The 20579-nt window shown below is 43.5% G+C and overlaps 1 protein-coding gene across 2 annotated transcripts in view; it reads right to left on the reverse strand.

Annotated features, from left to right (window-relative positions):
• The window catches only part of eya1 (EYA transcriptional coactivator and phosphatase 1), a 33293-nt gene that overhangs the window by 3669 nt on the left and 9045 nt on the right, over window positions 1–20579 (reverse strand). For both annotated transcript variants that reach the window (XM_008307622.3, XM_008307623.3), the window contains 9 exons: window positions 17440–17522; window positions 16683–16869; window positions 15714–15856; window positions 14926–15009; window positions 11205–11294; window positions 1342–1400; window positions 1062–1222; window positions 718–832; window positions 296–417 (listed from right to left, as the gene is read on the reverse strand). In XM_008307622.3, coding sequence (XP_008305844.3) covers window positions 296–417; window positions 718–832; window positions 1062–1222; window positions 1342–1400; window positions 11205–11294; window positions 14926–15009; window positions 15714–15856; window positions 16683–16869; window positions 17440–17522 — 1044 coding nt within the window. The remainder of the gene's footprint in view (window positions 1–295; window positions 418–717; window positions 833–1061; window positions 1223–1341; window positions 1401–11204; window positions 11295–14925; window positions 15010–15713; window positions 15857–16682; window positions 16870–17439; window positions 17523–20579) is intronic.

Consider the following 20579-nt stretch of genomic DNA (forward strand, 5'->3'; position numbering starts at 1 on the left):
GTTGCTTTGGAATGACATAAATGTGCAGAAGTGGTTTCATATGCAGAGAGTGAGGAGCAGGAGAGGCCTGAGGAGGCCCAGCTCCAGAAAAATAATCCCAGGCTGATTAGACTGATTCCTTCATGGAGGAACATCAACCGTCTCCTGTGACTCAATCTTTACACCTCTGTCCTGTCACTGTGCCCCTCCGCCGTTTACCGATGCTGCTAAAACAACAAGCACTCGGCCCCTCGCAGCGTCTCTAATGACGGAGCAGAAGCAGCTCAAAAAACAACACACACTTTTGGATATTTACCTATTTTGGTTGCGCTATAAATATTCTCGATAGGAAAGACGATTCCCAAGCCGTAGAGCAAAACCTTAGCCAGGGCCGGGATGAGCTGCGTGGTGGTCACCAGAATATTCACACAGTTTGACCTGGATTAGAGAAGCAAAAGAAGAGAAGAGAGAGAGAGAAAAAAAACTGTCAGCATGTTAAATCACTTAACAGGAGGACAAAAGAAAAACACAGCCAAAAGATTATACACACAAAGTCATGTATCAAATGTTCAAAACAACTCCTGCAAGACTCCATTTCAACACTGGTGTTTCTGAAACAAGGAGTGCGGGTGTTTACGTTAATATCCTGGGAGTATGAAGTTGACTTATTTACACCGCATGCAAGTTTATAAATGTGCGGTATGGAACTGGGTACGATTTTCCTTGCTGGAGTCCTACCTTGAGTGGATTAATGTTAGTGCTTTCAGTGCCAGTGTTAACCAGGAGTCCGTCAGGGCTTCAATTTCTGCTCGCAATTGCAACCAGGCTTCCCTCTTGGCTGGGCCCAGCAGACCTGAAACGTAGGGGAACATTGTTTGGGTTGGAGTGGCCCTCAGAATACCACTGAAATTTTCAAAATTTACCCTGACCAAGTGGTGTGGCGTGTGTGCTCACGGAGCACGCACACACAAACGTGGAACACGCAGAGACGCTCAAACATGCAAACACCCACACGGTCGGAGGAAAAGTCATTTTTAAGGGCACAGTTCTGCACAGAACAGCGCTGCCCGTTGAGGGATTACCTCCAACGTTATTTTTGTAGGTGGTGTAGATTTCTTTTACTCGTCTGTAGCGGAAGGCCAGTTTTCTCATCCAGTCCACGCCTCCGCGCACGCCTGTGGCCAAACATAGGTTGGCGCTGGTCGCTGCTGCGTGGAAGCCATCGGCGCCGAAGTTATACGTGCTGCGATAGGGACAAGAAAAGAAGACGTGTTTTAGCGGAAACTGCGTCACTGCAGATGAATTACGAAGGCGTGCGAAGTGAAATCGTGGACCCAGAACATTATTAAAGTGTGGTTTTACCTCAGATCCTGGCCGTTGTCATCAGAGGACACGTCATCGATGTGGACCTGGTCACATTCCTGCAACACACAAGGTTGTTGAGGTTGAAACCAGGAAATGTTTTCAGACAGGAGACTCTCAAAGGTCAAAGTTCAAATAAGCAATCTGATCTAAATTTTAATAAAATAATTGAATTTAATTTCTTAGATTGAATTCATTTGCTGTAGAGCTGCACTCTCCTTGTATTTTCTCTTTTTCTCATTCATTTTTGGGAGAACATTTTATCAGCAGAAAACTAATTCAGAAGGGGGCCGTAATGCAACACACAGAGTATAAGATAATAAGTGGAAGAGTAAATCAGCCTAAAGTGAATCACCGTTGTTAGACATAAATCTTGAAGTAAAAGACTGTTGTTGTTTGACCCAATCTGAAGTTTTCTAATAAACAATGGGACACATTCCAATCCAATATAATTGGCCTGTGACAAATGGTTTTCCATGTGATGAACAGCTCCCATCACAGGACTGTCTTAGTCCGTGACATCCACCATAGTGTGTCTCCACAAACTAAAAAGATCATAAGTTAAAGCTACCAAATCTGTGCATCAATGGGCGCAGATTCAGATTATCCACAACCTTTTATCAGCTCGAAACATGAACCAGTTTGGCATTTTAACTCCTAAAGTAGTAGATTATGTTGTAGCTGAAAACAACATATAAAGAACACAACAATAATCCAATAATCTGTCTCTGTGTGAGAGCATCTTCTCTGCCCTTCTGGGGGTCCTGGGCTCATCTTGGAAAGGTAGAGGGATTCTGCAGCTCTGCACTGATTTCCACCAGTACAAAGTAACACAATCCAGACTTTCTGGTAAATGTAACCTACTAGAAAAATTGAACCTGATGCTAACCGCCAATGAAATTATGACCCCTGATTGCTGCTGCGCCACACACCAACACAGCCCCGGGGCCAGTCAGCAGGACCGGCCGGCCCCGGCAACAAAGAGCGCAGGAGAACGCAGGCTAGAAAATCTGTTATTAGTTTTCCATTTATAGGAACAATCCAGTGCCTCCTGCTTCCTCCCCCTCCCCCACTCAGAAATGTGAGGGAGTCCTGCCTTGGCACTGAGATCAACACATTTCACATGGGATTGGGGACAAAGAGTAGCAGTGGTGTGGTAACAGGGGTTAAAGGATAGCCTTTAAAAGTGAAAAAAAAAGATTATTGAATTTGGTTTGAGTCAGTTTTAGTATGGAAACATTTATGTCCTCTTTAATAAACTTAAATACTCTTTTTTGGGAGGGTGGCACTTTCTAACTTCCTCTTGTCGTCATCACAACTTCACCTGCTCAAAGTTATGTGAGACACATTTCCTCCACTTGTAGGAAAAAAAAAGATTTTGTGTGCTTTTTAATTCGATTTAATCCGGCTGTTAAGACACCCAAACACGGAAAAGGACTTCCTTGTTTTAAGTCAATCTAAGTAAGGCCAAATGCTGACGTTATTGCATTCCTCTCTAATGCTGGAGCAGGGTAAGGGCTTTGGACCGTAAACCTTTTTTATTTTACTGGTTCCCCTCTGAACAAATTTTTCATCTCCCTGGATTTGTGGGGAGGGCGAGGGGGGAGAGAGACGTGAGGAGAAACTCAAACCAGCTGTTCTTTAACAGAATTAAAATCTTGACCCCCAACCCCAGCTCTAATGCAGCCATTCTCTCGCCAAGCCTCTCCCAGCAAGCCCCGAGATCCAAAGAGGAAAAGACTTTGACCCCGTGACTCCTTTCCCCTCCTCTTCGGGGCTCCGGCACCCCGATAAGGGGGTGGGAGGGCAGAGAGGTGGATATGGAGGAGAGCAGCGAGTGAAACACAGAGGGAGAGAGTGAATTCAAAGTGACCTCACATGGAGTGAGCTCTGAGACCCGCGTTCCAGAAGATGGACTGCCAATTGAAGTTGAAGTACAGGCGGGGGCTCTCAGCTTTGTTGGCCAGACACTCACCAGGCGAAACGTTAATAGATGAAAGACGCAGCAATTTGTCCCAGCTTGATGATCTATTGGCAATTATTTATGTTTGTAAATTATGCCAAAAGATTCCTCCGATCAGATCAGGAGTACTGATGTGCTTAATTCCTTAAGTCGTGCCGGCATGTCTGTTTGTTTAGGAAAACAAACAAACAAAAAAAAGCAGAGTGGTTTAAGCTTCATTTCAAAGACCTCCCATTCTGATGCAATAGAGTGGAATGCTTCTATTATCCAGTAATGACCTGCTGATGAGTCAAGCACAATCACCCAACCCTTTGTCTTTGGTAGCGGGCCATTGAGTTCCATTCATTTGGTTTATCACTGCCTAATTGCATGGCGTCTGCTTGAATCACAATGGTTTCCTGTTTTATTCCAAAAGGTCATGAGGGTTTTTAAAAAAAAATCAAAACAGGTTCAGTGTGCAATAATTAGGACCAACTAGAGCCATTATGCTGCTTGCTGAAAAACTCTTTTTCTCAAGATAAAAAAGCAGATTTTTTTTATTTCTTTAAAATGCTTACACTGCTGAATGAACAGCTCAAAGGACGTTGTGACATTTGGATATTTCTGAATGGCCCTGTTGGTGTGTGCTGGGAATAATAAGTCAGCACAGCTACTGCTGGAAAATCACACAGCCTCCAACAATTACAGTTCCCAGCTGGGGCTGGCATAAACCTCTGCACCGGCTGCCTGGGAGGAGCGGGGAGGCTAATAGAGGAGGTGGCTGTGGCTAATGTCGTACAGTAACCCTTACACGCACTCATTAGGAGCCACTTCTGAAGGCCTCGTAAACACCACACAGACGGCAGATGATGCAGGTTCAAGTCGGTTAACTACATTCATATGTCTGCATTAGTATGGAACACATGAGGGACTGGAGGTTTTTTTTTCTTACCCTCCGATGGACTTACTGGCTGAGGTTGTGAACTAAAAACACATTTTTTTATAAACTATTTAGCAGGAGTTCATAAATGGAATTTTCCTTCAAAAGCCGTGTGTCTGTAAAAAAAAAGATTTCACTCATTATATCTAGCTAGTTAAAGTATAGGGTGGTGTTTTCTTCTGCAGGGCTGCCCTCTACCTGTGGAGGCGCCATTAAGTATGTGGTTCCTCTAGGGCTTGAACCAGTTCATCATGTGACCTTGCGAATTAATTATAATAATTTATGTTAATTTCTTTTTTATTGATATATTTATGCTGGGCAAAGCCACTAAACTCATGTGGCAGGACAATCAAATTGTGTTTATAGCACCCCCAAAGGAAAGACAGGGGAGCTGCTTTTTTCTGGCTTTTTGAGACAAAACCCAAAATTGCTGCAAACTGGACTTTTGGGCACTTGAACGTACTTTCACCGACTTAGTGAAATGAAAAAACAACAGGCTGCTACTATTTTGTTTGTCCAACACTAACAATGGAATGGCAGGCCTTGGACGTAGTGACATGTTGAGAGGGAAATGGGATTCTAAGAAGTCCTTAGAAGCGTTTGAACATCTCTTTTCCATCAAATCCCCCCTGTTCTGTCTTCACCAAGCAAACAGTGGTCTCTCTAAAATCTACAATCACCACTAACTCGCACCAGATGTTTCTACTGTATTCAAGAGCGAAGACCCTCCACCAGAAGCCGTGGCAATTACGCTTGTTTCTTGCTGCTAAATTCCCCGTCAGTGTTGTCCTGTGTGTTTTGAATACAATCAGAGCACAAAAAGAATTTACTTGTTGGGGAAAAATTACACAACTGAAGCCAGGATGAGTGCATCGCTGCACTGTTGACTCACTGTCTGCTCCTCTCGCTGTCTCACCACTGGTCCGCTGACAACTTCTCACTGGGGAGGAAGTTATCAGAGCCCTCTTTGTTCCCTTGGTATCTGTCATTAAGCAATCAGCAGTGACGGACTGAGTCTTCCTGTAGCCCTGGAAAGAGCTCAGAGTGGTGACTGCTGCAGTCAGAGCCAAAGCAGAGAGGAAAAACCCTCGGCAACGCACGTTCCCAAAACACAGGAAAGGCCGCACAATCTGAACTCATATTTACACTTTTTTTTTTCCTGGACAGCAAAGATTGTGCACCACAACAGCTCCAACCTGCTCTAGGGACCCTTCATTTTCTCATCTCCTCACTCAGGTGGACAGCTGGGAGGGGCGTGGGCTGTCAATGGCAGCGTGAGCGATAACAGCCGTCATCACAGCATTCTCTCTGACCCTACAGCCTAATGCCATGTGAAAAAGGCTCATCCATGGTTCGCAGGTTCTCAATGCGACCACTCCACTGGCAAATGCTGTCATCTATGGCCCCAATCCTCACCCTCTGCCCCCTGTGGTCTGTGACTCCCACAAACTTCCTTCTCTGTTCCCACCACAGGCACCCTTGTCAAGGTGGAGAGGGGGCTGGGGGGTGTGGGGCAGCGAGGGTGATTACCTGGGGGTTGAACACAGGATGTGTGCAACAAAGAAAGAGTTCTTTGGACCCACTTCATTCCAATACACAATCTGTGGTTGAACAGTCACGGAATTCAAACAGCGGCGCCAAACAAAGCACAGGTACAGAGGGGTCTATGCTGGTTTTACTGACATGGGGGGGTTTTTGGTGTTTTTCCTGACATCCCCCCCGGGGGGGGGGGGGGGGATCCAGAGGTAAAGGAGGGGCCTGGGGCTAAATTTGCAGCAAAATGGTCAACAGAGTGCTATTAAAATGACTGGAAAAGTTGAAAAATAGTTAAAAGCTCCACAGGTAGGCAGTGAAAGACATAAATTAAGATATGTGCGATGGAAGAGTGGCTCCTCATTATTTCCTATTTTTGGCTGGGCGAGTTAAAACCACACCTCTGAGGAGAGCGCCATTAAATACAATATCAAATCTCAGTTGTTTCAGAATTTCCCCCCATGTAGAAAACGTGTCTGTGGAGGAACAGCCTGTTCCTGCCAAATGGAACTGTTGTTAGGAGGAATCTGTGACGGCTTCACTTGAACCACAGACCACACTGGGCAGGTGCTGCGTCGACTTAGTTAAATGTCACGACAAGAAGAGACCTTTCATATCACAATTTGTCACCACACAGACAGCTATAATTTCCCTGAACACACGGCCCTGACTGGTCTGACGTTAGGATGGTGGATGTGAGCCTTGAGTGATGTGGAGATCTGTGGAACAAAGATTGACAAGGTGGCGTTCAAAACTCCACTTTCTCTTTCTAGTCATTCCAAAACACATCAGCGGTCCCGCCCCGAGTACTGATGGAGTTCTGTCCAGGATGTGACAGAAGTGCTGCCTCAGTCGCCAGAAAAATTATAAAAGAACCACATCAGTGTATTTGGCTCTAAAGAGCACCATCTGACAAAACACACCATGGATGGAAGAACCCGAGTTTTTGGTCATAATTTGGTTGTAGAAGCAGATTTTATTTTAAAAATAAAATTGAGGAAAACAAACTAATCTGGCTTTCCCAGGGAATATAATTTCAAAATAAGAGAAAAAAAGGAGAAACTCCCAATTATATTATAAAGATGGAGAAGTTCAGAGAAGTTTAACCTCATCATATACAGGGAAATATCTTAGTCTGAGTTTTTACCCACATTTTATCTAGTCGAAAGTCACTAAGAAGTCACAGTGGGGCATAAAAAGGAGGGGAGTGGGCCACATAAAGCCATCCAAGTGCAACAACTGGCCCAGGCCTTATTGTGGACATGTCTGTTCTATAATGTGGGACATAAAACCAACAGACTCCATCCAGACTAGGGGGCTCTGGAGGGTCGTTTCGGACATGAGGAAACGATGACTGTGCGTTTCCGAGCATCTCTCATTAACAAGACTGACAAAGAGGGACTGAGATTTTAACCTGCGATCACAGTCATAAAAGATTCGCAGAACTGCTCTGTGTCTGCATGTGTGTGTGTGTGCGTGAGATTGTGTTGCACACAGCACACAGGCATCAGATAGCTAATTTAAAATGTTCCCACCTTTGGAGAACTCTCCCCCTCTTCTCCTTATGAGTGTTTTGCCCTTGTGCCCTTTATCCTTTAGACCGAGAGGGTTGTTTTCTCACCCTGGGAGGGGGGAGACGGCAGCCCCTGTCCCCCACTGTGAAGGGACTCACGGGGGGGCTCGGCCTACAAGAGCGAGGCCTCTGGTTCCCACATACTGCTCGTGGTGTCAGAGTTGGGGCTGCACAGCACACCTACAGTAAACTCACACCCTGAGTCACAGCAGAGCTGTCAGTCTTCACTGGGCTTCGTTACACACATCACTGGATCGTCAACGAAAACCAAATTTAACTCCACATTTCTGGGTTAAAAGAAGAGACCTCTGTAGGTCACCGTGGAGCTACTACGTTTGGACACAAATGGTTTTCTTCAAAACCATACATACCATAATACATTTAACATAATACATTTAAATGTATTTTAGTCACAACAAGGAAAAAGAAAAAAAAAGTGAAAATAATGTGTTTTCATGATTACACACACATTTTTCCAACCTAACAAGGAGAGAGTCTACATTTACAAATAAAGTTCAGCTGTTGTCATAGAAGTTTTTATGCCATTTACTGACAGGACATTCCTCAAAATAAGGTCATCAAAACAATTCCAGGTGATAGAAGAAAAAAAACATCAACAATTTATGGTGGAGGGTAAGGGGGACGGGGGCATATGAGACCAAAAGCTGACTACACAGTACTGGATCTGTTCCAAAAAGGATAAAAAGACAGAAAGAAAAACACTAAAGGAAGTGAAGGAATTCCAAAGCAGGAAGTGTCTGCTCCCTTACATGTGTCAGAAATGACCTGTTCTTCTTGTTTGGCCAACTATGAGCAGGGATTGCTTGGCATAAAATGGAAATTAAAAAAAGCAGTAGCTTAAAACTGTTGATTCTAATAAAACACTAAGATAATTTTTTTGACTGAAATGTGATCAAACTAAATATCACGATACATAACATGACACAAAAAACATAACATGTTTAAAAAATATTATTATTAATTTTTGTAACAATTATTCTACTTGGTAATCGACTTAGCAAATAACAAAAAAAACATTTTTTTGGGGAAAAAAATTAAAATAATAGGGAATTGTTAATATTGCTGAGGTTCCCTTCAAATACATCTAAAGGTTGATTAGAAATTAAAATAGGTTAAAAACGGACTAATTCATGGATTAGGTTACATGTCACGCCTGCTGCTATGAAAACATATTCTGCAGGGAAACGAAGAGTCTAAGATTAAATCAGTGCAGATAGTACTGGCTTACATTACTTTACTGAGTCTTACTACACTGACAGGATACGGTTGGTGATAACGATACTGTGTTGTTCATAGAATAACACAATGGACCGACGGAGGGACAATGGATGAAGAGATTTATGTGTCTGGGATTGATGGATGAACTGACGGATGGACGGATGGATGGGAAACCTGTTGGAGGACGAGCAATTATTCTGGAACCTGTTATGAAGCGAGGGGGAGTGTAGTGATCTGAGAAGAGGTTATAGGAGAGAGAGAGAGGGAGAGGGAGAGAGAGAAAGGGGAAGGAAGAAACTGATCCCTGTTGACCCCTTCGGCATGCCCTCTTTCTTTTTATGACTTTCCTCTGGACTGTCACTAGAGAGCTCTATGAACACATTCACTCATTCACTCACAATAGAGAACCAGGGGCTAAAAATAATGTTTACATAGAATTAATATAAAATATTTATTTATAAAAAACTATGAACAGATTCCTAACATACCAAAAAAATAAAAATCTTTTTTTTTGACCAATGAACATAGTTCTACTAATTTATCACAACTTTGAAAATATCATAGAAATGACATTGAGGTTTTTTTTTTAAAATGAGAAGATAACACCATGTTTGTAAAGATCAGGTTTAAAAGGAGCATCAACCAAAGGTTAGGATGAGCAGTCATGTCAAAGTACCATGGATGGAACCATTGGCTGGTAATGAAATATTTGAAATGTTTATATTTTTCTAATAAAATTACATATTTGTAAAAGCCTGATGCCACCATCAAGACAAGAACCAGACCAAAATCACCTTATTTTACTGACAAAAAAATATACTTTGAAAACCGCCATCTGAACCGGTCTGTGAACAGAAGTGTTCATAATGTCTTTCAAAAATGATGTCAGTATGTAAACAGTGGTGGTTGTTTCTCTGTAACACAAATATTTCTACCTACAAATACAGCTGAGCTGCACACGAAGTGGCAGCAGAAGGAAGCAGTGTCCAAATATAATGTTCCTGGGTGGAGGCTGGCAAGACAGCAGTGTTAGGAGTCACTCACACACACACACATACACACTGTGAGGCCACTAACTCTGCACCTGTGTTTCTGCACAGCCTCTGGGGTCTCCCTTTATGGCTTAGACTAAATTAGATAGACCATATGCATTTCTGCACATGCTTAAATACATAACTGCCGCTGGCCACGGTATTTATAGCCGGACTCTGTTTAGCTCTATCATAGATGGAGAACTGTAAATCAGCAGAGAGGAAGCACAACTGGTTAGGCATCAGTGAGAACTGGCACTTAACACTCACCCTGGGCCAACTCACTTTTAGGAGAGGACGGCTTAGAGAACACCGTCACTCCTCTTCTGCTGCCATTATTAATGACAGGGTGTGTGTGCGCTGCCCTCTCTTATGTTGCACTTTGCAGATATGCAAAAAAAAAAAAAAAAGAGACAAAGCTGCTCCGACACGAAAGGCAAGTGTCTTATAAAGTTAGTCAACGAGAAGGAACCAGAAGAACTAGATGAGTTGCTTTTTTAATAATTCTATGAGCGGCTGGAGCTGCCAAGTCATCTGTGCGTAGTTTCATCACACATGAAAAGAAATGAAAACACGCTGCAGATGTTGAGCGAAAACCACATTTAGGAATTGTCACAATCTGCCATCTCTCTAAGTGATTGGGGCACTTCCATTAAAATAAAGTGCAGCTACAATGGACTCTACATGGGCCGGGCATAAGGAAATATTTAACCAGCCAATTGCGGACAATTAACTTTGATCACGATGACTGCGTTTGGAATCGCAGTCACTCGTCCCTCGTCTGTCTTGCCCTGTTGTTTTCTCTCCTCCACCCCCGTTTAAAGAGCCGAAACTCGGCGATGAGTAATGAGACTTGTCGGATTGGCCGCAGATCTCTTCACACTTAAGTATCAAACAAAACATTTTCTCTAGCATGAGGTCAAAAGTAAACAGGACGCTGAGAGAAAATGCTGGGTCAGTGGGATCAGATTAAAAATGAAAAAAAAGAAAAGAAATCAGAGTCAGAGAGAGGATGAACAGATGTAGGCCCAGGAATCAGGGATAGGAAATTTAGATCGGCAGCAAGTGTAAACTGATGGAAGTACAAGATGAATTGCTTTATTCATTGCTCAACTCGATGAATTGTATCCCGACACACACCCACACACACCTCCTTGTCCCTGATGCCTCTATTCCTGTGCCCCGGGGGCAGATTTTACACTAGCCATACATGAACTAAAGGGGTGAAGAGGCGTGGGAGGGTAGATGGCTGAGAGGATTTAGTGCTGTGACGGAAAGGGCTGTGTGGTGGAGGTGGACAACGACACCCGGCACACAGCATGACACACAGACGGTCCGGCCACAGAAACACTAGAGCTTGACAAATTGCCGCTAGCCGCTAAGGGAGGTGGGGGAGGTGGAGGAGGAGGCAGGGCTGATGACCCAGGAACGACAAAGACTGACAGCACATGTAAAATTCATGGAGTCCCATGGGCACGGAGGTAATTCTTCACCAGCGGTCGACTGATCAGCAGGGAAAGAATCCACACCATAAAACAATTGTTGCTCTTTTGCTTAGAAAAGTCCCTGAAAATATCTCTTTCAAAAACAAAAACATGAACCCACCTCTAAGTCGTTGAAGAACAAGTGCGTGTCGGCCAAGTTGAAGATCATTTCTTCCATCCTCAGACCTAATGATACAGATGTCGGTGGGTCCTGAAAAACAAGGAAAAAAAATTATAAACATTTCTTATGACGACTTTTTTGCTGCGTTTTCCACGGCAGGAGATTCCAATAAAATAAGACCTCGGCTGCACTTGAAAGTTTCAGCGTCTATTAAAGATGCCTGAAAGGGACCAAAATAGTCATGAGAAATGCCACAGACTTGAAGAAATGCACTAAAAGCGTGTCTCTCCTCAGGAGGAGGGGACTCTCCTCAGACCAGCTTCAAGGTCACTCAGGAGGAGGGGACTCTCCTCAGACCACCTTCAAGGTCACGTCATAAAACGTGTTCTCGTACTCCTGCTGATGCATCGTGTTGTCGCCCGATGTGAAAGACGCTAAAGTGTTTTTATTGATATGAAAAATATGCACGGCTGTAATTTTTTCTTTAAATGATGATCTTTGTCAGAAACGTGAGCCCTGCTGTAATGGAGCGATGGTTGCACTGTCTGTAAGACAACACCCTGAGAGGAGGGAACTTCACTGTAAATAGTTAATGAGCTTGTGACAGTGTGTTGCTTTTTTAATCTTTTAAACTTAAAACTAATCAGAAGGCACAGTTCTTAACTTTTAAGCCTTGGGTAAAACTATCTTTAAATCAAATTTTTCATTAACTAAAGGCTTACAATCAGATATATCCCACCAAGTCAGGGAGTTGAACTTTTTTTTTTAATTTTGAATTTAATTTCTTGATGATGTAACAGACAAGATTTTTTCTACTTAAATGGAAATTCTACACAATTTCTGCCTTTTGTCATGTTGGGGAGGTTATTCCTGCACTGATTAGACAGGTAGATGTTAGCCTAGCAATAGCTGAAAGTTAGCCAAAACATATAACATCCTAATTATTTGGAGGAAAAAAAATCACATAACAGATTAGCTCGGTACAAATTGCACTAAAACAATGAGATATATTTATTTTTTGCCTTCTGTACCTTTAACGTCTGCCACACACTGTCAGGCTTCAGTACGTGCTGCAGACACAGGCCTGACAGCAGCAGGAACCAGAGCTGGGATTATGGCGTTAAACCACCTGTAGACACACCTGAGCTCTCTGCTGATCGCCTGTCACACCACACAATAGTTATGTTTCCACTAAAATGACTGGAGGGGACAAACCACACAAGTAGAGCTCAATCCCCACTTGGAGGGGATTTCTCTGCTCCTCTAAATTTGGCAGGTCAAATCAATCTTTCAGTCATATTTCATCAAAAAAAAAATTAGCTCCCACGTCACTCACATGCCAGAAGACTGCTCTTCCCAAAGTCAGATTTGGCTGTGATTTAGTCTTAGGGCCTCGTTTGGTGGGAAAAGTCAGCCCACTCTGACTGCAGCGAATCCTTTCCAATTAAATCTAAACAATCAGTCAGTGAGGGAGTTAAGAATACAAGCAGGCCAGAAGGCCAAAGTGCTGCTGCTGTCACTGCTGCGGCACCACCTGTCCTGAGATGTCAGTGCCATCCACGGGGGCGCCAAATACCCCCTCCCCTCCTCCTTATACCAATAACACCCCCACCCATTTTAAGCTCCGGGGCTCTGTCCAGCCCAATATCAGCCCAGCTGGCCTCAGCCGTCAGCTTTATGGGGCTGAGCTGCCTTGATGCCAATTAAAAGAGTTGATAAGAACGGCAATGTGTTTATATGTGAGAATGACGGAGGAAGAGAGGACAACAAGGGTGAGGGAGAGAGACAGAACGGTGGGGAGGTCAGGGAGAGTGAGAGAGTGAGAGAGAGAGAGAGAGGGAGAGAGTTCTGATGTGCACTCGCTCAGATACACGTCTATTTATAGAAAGCTCACAGCAGCAGCAGTCAGGGGAGAAACAGGATTTGGTAACTTTTTTATTATTTGGCCGTCAGGACGGGGACGGCACAGACGACAGGACCATGTAGTTGGACGTGGTTGTAACGTCAGGCCGTCCAGAGCTGTAGTTCACAGTTCTGGAGCTATGACAGGGATTGGGGTCACCTGACCTGTGGTTTTCAGTGAATAAACTGATTTGTTATGTAGTTATGGTATTATGCTGGAGAAAAAAAAAACAGGGAACAAAGGAGAAACTAGAGTGAGAGGGACTCCAGCGGCTGTCGCATCCTATCGCTGATGGAATGGGCCCTTATGGAGTCAGGAGTGTTTCCTGTTTCAGAGGAGCACACTGGAGACGATGTGTATATGTGTGTGTGTGTGTGTGTGTGTGTGAATGCTTGAAAAGTCCCTCGTCACTGATCTGCAGCTCCCTAAGCCTCGGCATTTTCTTTCTTTACCCAGCATGCAGCACTGGGAATAGAGTAAATAAACAGTGGAGGGTCGTGGGGCAGTACTTTTTGCCCCCAAAACAAAACACTAGCCCCTCCTCCCCCCGCCACCATCAAATGTCCCAACTATACCAGAACAAAGGCTTTGTGAGACACTAATCTGACACACAAGGAGCAATATATCATTTTCCGGCCTCAAAACCAGACACTTTCCCAGTCAAAACAACTGGGGATTGGAGATACTACATTCATCATGTACAGTCCTGGGTTTCTGATGAAATGATGTCTTTTCATAGAATTGCGCATAAATCTGAGTAAGCTCTAAAACATCCTGGACCTCAACAAAACCATGAGAGTGGGATTACGATGCTTTTCCCAAACATGTTTGTTTGGACGGTTTAAATATAGAAATGCAATTTACATGGAACAACAAACAGCACGGCCTGGAGAAGCAATCTTCATTTCATCAGCATAAACACCAAAAAGAACTGTTTAATTGTTTGTATGTATGTATGTATCATATATTTGTGTTTTCATCCTTTCAAAGCCTATTAACATTTTAATATTAACTTTTAATGTAAAACATTTTACATAAAAAAAATCGAGCTGTCAGCATCAGAACTGGATCCTGTTCAATGTTAGTTTGAAACACAGCTTCAACCTCAGGCAGTCTTTAAAACTGGGGACAAACTCTCTTCCAAAAGTCATGACTAAGGTGATTTAAATCCCTCTGTGGACTCAACTGGAGACCAACTCTACTGTAGGTGCAGAAGACTAAAATCATTCGGAGAATTGTGAGTAATTTACCAAAAACCAATGGGGAAAACTACATTCAATGACTGCCGTCTGTTATTCAGCTTAAGTAACACAGGTTTTCCTGACAAAACTAGTATGGACGTCAAGTATTGTTGTATAAAAACAAAATCTCTGCTCTCAACAAAAGCACTTGTGAAATAATAGAGTCAGTGTCTGGAGGACATTCTTGTCTGAAAGCAATGAATGGAGCAGCACTTCATTAAACTAATAATATGGCATTTTTGGGGGAGAAAGGAAAACTTAAGATGTGTCAATAGACATCCCGAGTGCAACTGTTGCGAGGCCCTCCAGCCGAGCCTAGACAAAGCCGTGCATATCAGCAACAGCTGCACCCGGCACTCAAATATTTGCCCAGCCTTGTTGGAACTATTAAAAAAAGAAATAATTATCTGTGCCCCCAGTTCCGCTCCATGCTGTCAGGGCAAAGTGAAATCTAACCTCCTGTTAATGCCCTCCACCAAACCCCGACCATCTTCTATGTTACGCCCTCCCCCCTTTTAATATTTATGTGGTTTGCTGATAAAGTAAACCGCTGCTGCCACAGTCTGATGTCACTCACCCGTCCATATCTGTTGGCGTAGGAACCCGTAAGCAAGGAATGGAAAATGATGATTGTTTCATCCAAGTCCCAGATGAAAACTCTCTGCATGGAGAAAAAAAAAAAAAAAAAAAAAAAAAAACAAAGAGAAAAGAGGCAAAATCAATGGTGCACTCTGTAGGACTGCAAGGTGATCCTCCTGGTCAATAGGCCAGGAGCATGTATTTGTGAGCCACAGGGACCCAGATCCATTTGCTTGGGTTGCCCCCCCCCATCACCGCCACCAAAACCCCCTCGCCTTTTGCCCTTTACATTACAGTAATCAATAGTGACAAACTAATTAACTAGATATGTTAACATGCCATGATGTCAGTGCTATAACGGCTGCTATTAACCCTGTTCAAATTCATATCATATTAATGAAGAGCCTTCTGATTAACCACAAGGTTATTTTGACATATGTTCCCCACTGAAGGAGTTTAGCATCATTGGGTGTCGTGGTTCCACGCTGTTAGCCACCGCTGGCATCCGATCTTCCAATAAAGCCAAATTTATGCTCTTCACTTTAGAGGTGACTCCCTCATTCACATGCTCTATAAAAAATTCAATGGGAACTTTATATACGGTGTGTTTAGCAATCTCACAAATTCCACACTGCATTAATAATGAAAAAACTGTTAAGGGAATCAACTATTAATGCTCATCAAGTGTTAACGCTGGCGTGGCAGCCATAAAATAAGAAGATTAGTGTCCCGTGTGCCTCAGACGGGGCGAGGCAGTCTGTCGCCGAGGCAGCGCTCTCACCCTACCTCAAGGTCAGAGTCGGGCGGCGGTGATGGGTTGTTGTTCCTTCTCCCCCGGCCACGTGACTTTCCATCCGAGGCCCGGCGCAATCGATCTGAATCTGAATCTTTAATGGGGGTTGATGGGCTGTGGATGGTACTGTACTCTCCTGAAGGGAAGGAGGAAGGAGAGCAAGAAAAAAAGATGAGCTATTGTTTTCTATAGCAAAAAAAAAAAAAAAAAAAAAAAAAAAAAAAATGTTGAGCCACCATTTGTCTTGATGTAGGACAGACAGCTTCCTGGCACATTATTCAGGGATTAAGCAAGTAGCAAACATATCATAAATCAGTTGCAGGACACACTGTAAAGCCTATTGTTCTCCATATTGATTTAATAATGAAGAGGTAACGGAGCACATGTCCAGTAGAAAAAGCAAGGATGTACTTTATTTAAATTGGATGAGTGTGCATGAAATGATGTTTAGTTTTAGGTCTGACGCACACGGGGGTTGATGGATGACAATTTCAAAAGCAGTAGTATAAATGGTTGGAGGCACTTGTAAAGATACAAGCAGCACTCAACTCCCACATGATGCATTAAAGGCACCAGAAATCATCGGAAAATCTGCATCTGCTCAGTTCAGTCTGCCGCCTGAATATGCTTTCAGTGTTAGCTGTCGGCTGAGAACGGCCCTGTGTTTCCATATGCTGCTACCATGGTTTCATAGGAGACACTATAAATAGGAGTATAGACCAGTTAACCCCTCAATAGAACAAAAAACTATAAAAAAATGAAAAAAAAAAACATTTTTCTTAATTTATAGAAATATAATAATATAATAGTTTCGAGTAATATTTAACAAAAAGTATTGCCCTTCTCCAGGACACCTTTTACTGCATTTAATGGGAATCCAATTAAAAGTATGTAATTTGTTTTTACAACATTTTTGCAGCAAGACAGTGTTAAGAAAGAAAGAAAGAATTCCTGACTTCTACCTGCTGAGTTGTCTGTTAGGGCTTGGCTGGTGATGGCAGCGGGTGGCTCTTGAAGGGTGTAGGTGGTGGTGGTGGAGGGTGTGCTGGGGCTGGTGTTATTACTCGTCATGTAGGGAGACGTGTACGGCGAGCTGTTGTAATACTGAGCGTACTGGCCCTGACCGAAGGTGGGGTAACTTGGGTATTCCTGCAGCAAAAAAGACACAGGTCATTGGTTTTCTGGACAACAAGCAGAAATAACAAATACAACAAGAGGTGAGGACATTTCTGGATGAAAGAAGTTCTGCTGAAAATGACAGAAGCAAAGCTAGAGAGAGGGTAGCAGAGTGGAGGAGGAGAGGTGGGCGATTTGGCAGAGTAATGTGAGATATGCCCTGCACCAGTGTGTTGCTACTTTACAGTGCAGATTCCAAAACATAAATGCAAACACATGTCTGCTCTGTCCTGCATCTGGACAATGATCTCTCTTTTTTTTTTGCATATGCTCCAACTCTCTCTGGCATAATGCATACACGCTGGCAGAAGGTGGAGCAGACGGTCCTACATACGAAGCACTTTGACGTTTTTGAGAGATTTATGTTTGGAAGTGTCACGGATGAAATGTAACATATTGAGTTTGCATGTTTCATATAGATTTTCCAAGCAGCAGGGGGAAAGAGGTCTGCGATTCAGATGTATGTGCAGAGATGTCTGCGTCTCGATACCAGATCAGATCAGAGCAGAGCAGCAGAACACGGAGGACGGAGGCCACGGCTACCTGTTGCGTGTTGTTGAAGCCATTGGAGTTTGTGAGGGAGTTGTTTCCTGCGTACAGTCCGGACGTTGTTGTGAAAGTGCCACCTTTAAGACAGAGGACGAAAAAATTGACTCTTTTATACAACAGTATATCTGGGACAAGTGCCTGAAAATAAAATATTGGGCTCTTTTGTAAAACAGCTAATTGAGGCGGTGAACAGAAGGAGGCCTGAGGCCACTTCTGACAACAGTGACCTTATCTTTCTCCTCTTCCTCCCTTATCAGCGATTAGATCAGGTCTGATGAATGATGGGAGGAGAACACTGAGGGGTGAGGCACACAGACAGAGCCTGTTTCCAAAGGCTCAATGAATATGCATGTCCCTCTTTATATTCCCTCAAACACTGCTCCTCTGGGGAAATTAAGTCATTCGCGGCGGTTGATAGCATCTAATGGCTTAATTATAGACATGATGAAGAGTTACAGATGCCGAGACAGTGGCCGCCCTCGGGGTCACAATGTCTTTTGTCCACCTGCAGCGTCATGTCAGGCCGTGGAGGGAGATAAGAAGCAGATTTGTACTGTTGTCTTTTTTAACAATTGAAAATTCAACTTCAATCATAAATCACTGAGGGAAGGGATTTTATTTTGAAATTCTTGCAATATTTTATAATTATCCCTTCGGAATGCTGGAAAACAGCAGGGGAAATATTTAGGTTTAGTCAGAAAGAAATAATTTATAAAATATGGAGAATAAAATAACTGTTTTTTGTATTCTAGACATTTAGATTGTAATTGTTGATCAGGACTTTGGGTCAATGTCAGTTAATGTCTTTTAGATGTGTCTACATTCTTAATACTAATAGAGTGCTCTGTAATGAGGGCCCTTAAAAAAGATAAGCAGACATCCTCTGTACCATTAGTGATAAAAATAAACTCATTACATAGCAGGACAATTTAATACATTTTCCATCACAAATCCTCAATCAAGATTTTATTTCCTAATAATTAGAGATAATAAGTAGAAATATACATTAAGTCGTGCAACTATTGTGCAAGTTCCAGAGTTTTATTCTCACTAGTTTTGAAAGTTGACTGGAGCATTTTTTTAAAAAACAACTTTGTTCTTGTAACAGACTACAGACTACAGAGCATTTTTAACATGACATGTTATAATGTCAGGTTAGTTGGACTTAATGACATACATGCATACAATTATGTAAGTCATCATACAGCATGAATGCCTTCAGTCATATTTAATGAAACACTAGAAGGTTATGGTGGCGTGATGACCTTCAGCAATGCTGCCCTCTACTTGCATTTTCACTTTTTCTTTAATAATATGGAACAAGTTAAATATAAATAAGTAGGAACGTCTCCCTACGCCGCAGGCTCTGTGCTGACCAACACTTTTCCTGCCTGCTCTACCTACAGAACACCAAGTAGCAACAGTGATGTTTGGGCAGCTAAAGACGACGGCATCACTCCAGCGAACACCCGAGGGGGAGATAAATTTACTGTTCCTAAATGGGGGCGTAATTACACTTTTGTTCATGGAGACAAACAGAGTGAGTCCCTTTCATCCTCTGGCCATTGGCCCCATCAGGAGGGCCCTCCCACACCGTGACAAACGTGAAGCAGGCTTTAGACCAAGGGGGGAGGATTGGAGAAACACTGGACTGTCAGGGGGAGGTTGTCACACGAGGTAGAAAAAATAAGATGTGATGCTGTGTTTTGCCCGGCCAGTAAACTCAGAAGTTGTGGTTGAGAAGCATCCAACTCGTGACAATCAGAAGTCACAAACTATTGGTGCCTCAAACACACAACAGACAGTGACTATGGGTTTCAACAAGAACTGTTTACTTTCTTTTTGGTTTTTGTTTCAGATTTCAATCCCTTCGGGGAGAGTTTTCAAACTTTTGACAACTCTGACGAAGGTTCAACTTCAAGTGAAAGTCCAGCAGGACCAGGACAGACAGACAAAGGCAGCAGTAATACTGTGAAGGACAACAAATTAGCCTAACGCACAGTCATAAAAGCTCACACTGGTGGTGACTGAGGTTTGCTGAGTGGAGGACAAGAAGCCACATAAAAGCTGAGGGGACCCCCGCTAGCTGAGTGAGAATGAGCCTGTGCTGTTGGGGAATGGTGGTGGTGCAGGTTATAGTATGGGTGGGGGGGGAGTTCCCCAGGGGGCATGTTTTCTCTCCCTCCCCCCTGTCCTGCTCCAGTTAGTTCACTCACTCAGGACCAGACATCATCCCTCCCTCTTCTCCTCCTCCTTCCCTCCTGCCTTCTGGCTCCACAATTGGAAGTCCATTTGCTTTGCTTGATCAGTCCCCTCGCCGTGGGCTATGTCTATCATCAGTGCACAATATTTGTAGCAGAAGTTTGTATGCCCCACTTGGGAATAGGCGATCAAGTCCAGATGGGGCTCTCCTTTAAAAAAAAACAAAAAGCAAGCCAACCCAGGTTTGGGCTTCTTCAGCTCTCGCTGCCACTGGGGCAAAATGCTGGAATCCAATTATTCACCTAATTAGCATCTGCTCAGTCTCACCGTGAGCTCAGTCTCATACTTTCTACACATGCGTCTGAAGTTTGAGGCTGTTCCTGTGTGTCCACAAAACAAGGAAGAGCGAGAAGTATCTGTGTCTTTTTCAGGGTTTGCTGCCCCAACTTTAGCTGCCACACAAAGCTCCATGGCATTGGACATGAAAGCTCGGAGCAAAAACATTAATCTAATTGTCCGCTGCCATGACAGCTGGCTACAGGCTGGTGGCAGCGACGCAGACAGGGTGGGAGAGAGTATCAGATGTGGAAAAATACTTTTTTTGGTTGGGACACCCAGGCCTGACGCACGTCGCCTGGGCAGATCAATAGGTGAGAAAGAGTAATGATGATGGTGTGGCAGGCGGCCAGAGTCACAGCCACAGGCACAGAGGCCAGGGCCAGAACAGTGGTCAATCTGTCATCTAACGGTGCTGTCAATTACAAACGCACTTAATGCTATGTGGGGCATCCGATAGTCAGAGATAGCAGACAGACAGACAGCCAGAGATAGACTCGGCCCGAGAGAGAGACGGACTAAGAGCATAATACTTAAAAGATGAATGGCCACATAATACTGTCATCGTGAGTTAAACCACTAAAGGCAGAAGAGCG

The sequence above is a fragment of the Cynoglossus semilaevis genome, chromosome 3 (assembly GCF_000523025.1).
Source record: "Cynoglossus semilaevis isolate Cse_v1.0 chromosome 3, Cse_v1.0, whole genome shotgun sequence".
NCBI lineage: Eukaryota > Metazoa > Chordata > Actinopteri > Pleuronectiformes > Cynoglossidae > Cynoglossus > Cynoglossus semilaevis.